General features: G+C 47.7%; 1 protein-coding gene across 5 annotated transcripts in view; it reads left to right on the forward strand.

The window, feature by feature from the left end:
* USP4 (ubiquitin specific peptidase 4) overlaps positions 1-6705 on the forward strand; it is a 67971-nt gene that overhangs the window by 2730 nt on the left and 58536 nt on the right. For all 5 annotated transcript variants that reach the window (XM_021707494.1, XM_008047933.1, XM_021707493.1 and 2 more), the window contains exon 2: positions 2812-2939. In XM_021707494.1, coding sequence (XP_021563169.1) covers positions 2812-2939 — 128 coding nt within the window. The remainder of the gene's footprint in view (positions 1-2811; positions 2940-6705) is intronic.

The raw sequence follows: 6705 nt of genomic DNA on the forward strand, positions 1-6705 counted from the left end.
GTAGCTGGAATTATAGGCACGTGCTACCACACCCGGCTAATTTTTTTGATTTATTGTAGAGATGAGGTCTCACCAAGTTGTCCAGGCCGGTCTTGAACCCGCGGGCTCAGGCAATCCAGTCATCTCAGCCTCCCAAAGTGTGGGATTACAGGCTGAGCCACCGAGCCCAGTTTATTTACTTATTTTTGAGTTGGAGTCTCACTCTGTCACCCAGGCTGGAGTGCAGTGGCATGCTCATGGCCACCACAGCCTTGACCTGCTGGGCCTAGGTGTTCCTTCTACCTCAGCCTTCCAAGTAGCTGGAACTATAGGCATGTGCCACCACGCCTGACAGATTTTTGATTTATTGTAAAGATGAGGTCTCGCCATGTTGCTCAGGCTGGTCTTGAATCTCTGAGTTCAGGCAATCCTCTCGCCTTGGCCTCCCAAAGTGCTGGGATTACAGGTATGAGTCACTGGGCCTGGCCTATTTTATTTATTAATTCTTTTTTTTTTGAGTTGGAGTCTCACTCTGTCACCCAGACTGGAGTGCAGTGGCCACTCTTGGCCACCACAGCCTCGACCTGCTGGTCTCTGGCGATCCTTCCGCCTCAGCCTTCCGAGTAGCTGGAATTACAGGCACGCGCTACCACGCCCGGCTAATTTATGATTTATTGTAGAGATGAGGTCTCGCCTGCCCAGGCGGGTCTTGAACCCGTGGGCTCAGGCAATCCACTCACCTCAGCCTCCCAAAGGCGCGGGATTACAGGCTGAGCCACCGAGCCCGGCTTATTTATTCATTTATTTGTTTTAAGTTGGTGTCTCACTCCCTCTCTCAGGCTGCAGTACAGTGGCATGCTCATGGACACCCCAGTGCTGACCTGTTGGGGTAAGGCAGTCCTTCTGCCTCAGTCTTCTAAGTAGGCGAAACTGCAGGCGCGTGCTACCATGCCCGGTTAATTTTTTTTGTTTTATTGTAGAGACGAGGCCTCACCGTGTTGCCTGGTCTCTGCTTGAACCCGTGGTCTCAGGCAATCCACTCATCTCGGCCTCCCAAAGTTTTGGGATTACAGGCTGAGCCACCAAGTCTGGCCCACATTGCTTTTTGACAAGATGAACATACATAGGCACTATTATGCATATATGTGTATGTGTGTGTATATATGTATATGTACACGCGTATGTACATGTTTTGATATCTTGTTTGCTTCTCAAAGGCAAATTGAAGTGAGTGGTATTACTATTCTACTTTCAGAAATAAAATTAGCTTAATGCTTTCCAAGTCAAGCAAAGTAGTATCATCAAACTGTCTGCCTGGACAAGGATCTCTGTAAAGATAATCATGAAATTAATGATTTGTTCATTAGCAAACATGACTCCTCATAGAAAGGATAAGCAATTCGAAGCCCTTTTTTTCCTTTTATTTATTTAGTCACTTTTTTTTCCTCTGAATTAGAGTCTTATTTTGTTGCCTAGGCTGCAGTACGTGGCCACTGCAGCCTCGACCTGCTGGGCTCAGGTGATCCTTCTGCCTCACCTGAACCTACAGGCATGTACCACCACGCTTGACTAATTTTTTTTTTTTTTTTTTTGAGTTGGAGTCTCACTCTGTCACCCAGATTGGAGTGCAGTGGCCGCTCCCGGCCACGGCAACCTTGACCTGCTGGGCTTCGGCGATCCTTCCGCCTCAGCCTTCCAAGTAGCCGGAATTACAGGCATGCACTACCACGCCCGGTTGATTTTTTGATTTATTGTAGAGATGAGGTCTTGCTGCCCAGGCGGGTCGAGTCAAAGTTTCATTCTGTTGCCCAGGCTGGAATGCAGGCATGCTCTCGGCCACTGTAGCCTCAACCTGCTGGGCTCAGGCAATCCTTCTGGACTCAGCCTTCCAAGTAACTGGAACTACAGACACACACTACCACACCTGGCTTATTTTTTTGTTTTACTGTAGAGATGAAGTCTTGCCAAGGTGCCCAGGCTGGTCTTGAACCCATGGGCTTAGGCTGTCCTCTCACCTCCACCTTCTAAAGTACTGGGATTACAGATGTGAGCCTCTGTGCCAGGCTATTTATTTACTTTTCATTTCACTTAATGAATACCTGCCCTGGGCCAGGCCCTCTGTGTCATGTGGGGCCTGGCCCTTGCTTCTGCTCTTGTGAGCATGGGTGTTTGTTTAAGTCTGAGTCTCACTGTTGCCCAGGCTGGAGTGCAGTGTCATGCTCATGATTACTCATCCTGTTGGACGCAGGCAAACCTTCCACTTCAGCCTTCTAAGTAACTGGGATTACAAGTATGCACAACCACACCCAGCTAATTTTTTTCTTGATTGTAGAGACGAGGTCTTGCCAAGTTGCGCAGTTGCTCAGGCAGTCCTTGCAACCTTCACCTCCCAAACTGCTGGGATTACAGGCATGAGCCACTGTGTCCAGCTGTTTTGTTTTTTTGAGACAGATGCTGTCATCCAGGCTGGAGCATGATGACGCCATCATGGCTCACTGCAGCTTCAACCTTCTGGGGTCAAGCAATCCTCTTGCCTCAGCCTCCCGAGTAACTAGGCCTATAAACACACACCACCACACCTGACTAATTTTTGTATTTTTTTTGTAGAGATGGGGGTCTTGCTGTCTTGTCCAAGCTGGTCTTGAACTTCTGGAGTCAAGCAGTCCTTCCACCTCAGTTCCCAAAGCACTGGAATTACAGCCATGAGCCACCATGCCTGGTCTGAGTGTGTTTTATATGGGAATTACATGCTCCTCTAAAAGATGAAGGGAGCAGCTGCAGAAACATATAACCTCAGCTTTTTTGCTACCGTAAATTTTTTTCTCTCTCTAGGTATCTTATTGACAGCCGGTGGTTCAAGCAGTGGAAGAAGTATGTGGGCTTTGACAGCTGGGATATGTACAATGTAGGTGAACATAATCTGTTTCCTGGCCCGATAGACAACTCCGGACTCTTTTCAGGTGCAGTAAATGTTGATTTTCCAGATAATTGTTCACCTGGGCAGTGACCTGAGGTTGGGTGTATTATCTGTAATATGGACATTGTGAACCTGACTTTCTTAGTTTGAGGAGATAGAAACAAGTATCCTTGATTTGCATCTACATCAGAAGTCTTTTTAGACTCTTGGGGAGAAGTTAAGTTGCTTGTATCCTAAATTAACTGCTTCTGACAAGAGCGTCCTTCTAACATTTTTATTTTTTTTCTTTGCAAATTAGTTCTGCTAGTGATTTCAGATTTTAGATTAGTATATGGAATGGAAAGAAATAGAGTATCATGTTGAAATTGCATCTGAAATTTGGGAACCAGAATTTTTTGTTATCAGTGTAATGGAACAAATTGTAGACTTGTTAGCGTTCATCAAGAATTCCTACCCCAGAATGTTGGGAGGTGAAGGTGAAAGGATTGCCTGAGCAGAGGGTTTTGAGACCAACTGGGGCAACTTGGCGAGACTGTGTCTCTACAATAAATCAAGAAATTAGTGGGTGTGGTGGCCCACACCAGTATTTCCAGCTACTTGGAGGGATGAGGCAGAAGGATCAACTGAGCCCAGCAGGTCAAGGCTACAGTGGCTATGATCATGGCACTGCACTCCAGCCTGGGTGACAGAGTGAGACTCTGACTAAAAAAAAAAAAACACAGCCGGGCTAATCCCGTGCCTTTGGGAGGCTGAGGTGAGTGGATTACCTGAGCCCGCGGGTTCGAGACCTGCCTGGGCAGCGCGACCTCATCTCTACAATAAATCAAAAAATCAGCTGGGCATGGTAGCGCATGCCTGTAATTCTGGTTACTCGGAAGGCTGAGGCGGAAGGATCGCCAGAGCCCAGCAGGTCGAGGCTGCAGTGGCCGGGAGCAGCCACTGCACTCCGGTCTGGGCGACAGAGTGAGACTCCAACTAAAAAAACAAAAAACAAAACAAATAAAACCACACAGAATTCCTGTGATGGCTATATTTGTCATAGAAGTAGATGGAAGGTCAGTAAACAGAGTTATGACCACAGTTGGTGTCCAGTGGGAATAGTGGGAAAAGTGAAGTGTGACATACCAGAGCTTGATTTGCACCTATAGATGCACTGAAGTGACAAACTCAGCATTTCCCAGAGTTTATAGTCAGGAAAGAGGTAATCTGCTCCATGTGTCCAGAACCATGGCAACAGGAAGGTAGACAAGGAGTGAGATTCAACCCACATGCCTAGCATTAACCTGGATATTTTATTTTTAATTTTAGTTTTTTATAGCAGGCTGGAGTGCGGTGGCATGCTCACAGCCACTGCAGCCTTGATGTGCTAGGCTCAGGCAATCCTTCCACCTCCACCTTCCAAGAAGCTAGAACCACAGGTACTCGTCACCACACCTGAATAAATTTTTGATTTATTGTAGAGATGAGGTCTTGCCATGTTGCCTAGGCTGGTCTTAAACTCCTAGGCTCAGGCAATCCTCTCACCTCGGCCTCCCAAGTGCTAGGATAATAGGTATGAGCCACTGCGCCTGGCCTTTTAATTTTTTTTTTAGAAAAGTCCTTCCAGGGACGGGGAGACACCTCTTATCAACAAGGGTGCCTGAATGAAGCATATTTGTAAACCTAACCCTTAACTGTACCCCACAATATCATAATAAAAAATATTGATTAAAAATAAAAAATTAAGCCGGGCTCGGTGGCTCAACCTGTAATCCCACGCCTTAGGGAGGCTGAGGTGAGCGGATTGCCTGAGCCCACGGGTTTAAGACCCGCCTGGGCAGGAAGACCTCATCTCTACAATAAATCAAAAAATCAGCTGGGCGTGGTAGTGCGTGCCTGTAATTCTGGCTACTTGGAAGGCTGAGGCGGAAGGATCGCTGGAGCCCAGCACGTCGAGGCTGTGGTGGCCGGGAATGGCCACTGCACTCCAGTCTGGGCGACAGAGTGAGACTCCAACTCAAAAAAATAAATAAATAAAATAAATAAATAGGCAGGGCTCGGTGGCTCAGCCTGTAATCCCGTGCCTTTAGGAGGCTGAGGTGAATGGATTGCCTGAGCCCACGGTTTTGAGACCCAGCTGGGCAGCGAGACCTCATCTCTACAAGAAATGAAAAAATCAGCCGGGCGTTGTAACTCATGCCTGTAATTCCGGCTACTTGGAAGGCTGAGGCGGAAGGGTCGCCGGAGCCCAGCAGGTCGAGGCTGCGGTGTCCGGGAGCGGCCACCTCACTCCAGTCTGGGTGACAAAGTGAGACTCCAACTCAAAAAATAAAATAAAATAAAAAAATATAAAAAAATAAAAATCCTTCCATTCTAGGATCTAAAGGTTTTGTTTTGTTATGTTTTTTTGAGTTGGAGTCTCACTCCATCACCCAGGCTAGAGTGCAGTGGCATGCTTATGGCCTCTACAGCCTCAGCTTGCTGGGTTCAGGTGATCGTTCCACCTCAGCCTTCCAAGTAGCTGGAACTACAGGTGCGTGCCACCACGCCTGGCTAATTTTTTTCATTTATTGTTGGGATGAAGTCTTACCATGTTGCCCAGGTTGGTTTGGATCCCATGGACTCAGGCAATCCTCTTGTTCCTACCTCCCATGGAATTACAGATGTGAGCCACTGCACCCCAGCCAGGAATTTTTTTTTTTTGGAGTTGGAGTTTCACTCTGTAACCCAGGCTGGAGTGTAGTAGCATGATTATGGCTCATTACAGCCTGCCCAGTTATTTTTTTTCCCCCCCAAGTTGCAGTCTTACTCTGCCTCCCAGGCTGGAGTGCAGTGGCAAACTCATGGCCACTGCAGCCTCGAACTGCTGGCTCAGGCCATCCTTCCACCTGAGCCTTCCAAGTAACATGATGGAACTACAGGCATGCACTATCATACCTGACTAATTTTTCTTGATTTATTGTAGAGATGAGGTCTCGCCAAGATGCCCAGGCTGGTCTCAAACTTGTGGGCTCAGGCAATCCTCTCACCTCGGTCTCCCAAATTGCTGGAATTATAGGCGTGAGCCAATGTGCCCGCCCAGTGCAGTCTTTTTTTTGTTTTGTTTTGTTTTTTGAGTAGGAGTCTCACTCTGTCGCCCAGACTGGAGTGCGGTGGTCGCTTCTGGACACCGCAGCCTTGACCTGCTGGGCTCTGGCAATCCTTCCGCCTCAGCCTTCTGAGTAGCCGGAATTACAGGCACGTGCTATCACGCCCGGCTAATTTTTTGATTTATTGTAGAGATGAGGTCTCACCTGCCCAGGTGGGTCTCGAGCCCATGGGCTCAGGCAATCCACCTCAGCCTCCCAAAGGCGTGGGATTACAGGCTGAGCCACAGAGCCTGGCTTCAATTAGGAATTTTAATTGTGGAATGTAGACGTGCTTTTGAAAATGTAAATTGGCTAGGCATTGTAGTTTAAGCCTATAATCCCAGCACTTTGGGAGGCTGAGGTGAGAGGATTACCTGAGCCTGCGGGGTCCAAACTAGCCTGGGCAACTTGTCGAGACCTCATCTCTACAACAAATCAAAAAAAATTGGCCGGACATGGTGGTGTGTTCCTGTAGCTGGAAAGCTACTTGGAAGGCTGAGGCAGGATTGCCTGAGCCCAGCAGGTTGAGGCTGCGGTGGCCGAGAGCATGCCTGCATTCCAGCCTGGGTGACAGAGTGAGACTCCAACTCAAAAAAAAAAAATGTAAATTGGAGATTTTTTTGTCTTATACTGTCTTTTTTATTTTTTTTATTTTTTGAGTTGGAGTCTCACTCTGTTGTCCAGACTGGAGTGCAGTGGCCG

The sequence above is a fragment of the Carlito syrichta genome, unplaced genomic scaffold (genome assembly GCF_000164805.1).
Source record: "Carlito syrichta isolate Samal-C Ts95f unplaced genomic scaffold, Tarsius_syrichta-2.0.1 Scaffold118244, whole genome shotgun sequence".
Classification (NCBI taxonomy): Eukaryota; Metazoa; Chordata; class Mammalia; order Primates; family Tarsiidae; genus Carlito; species Carlito syrichta.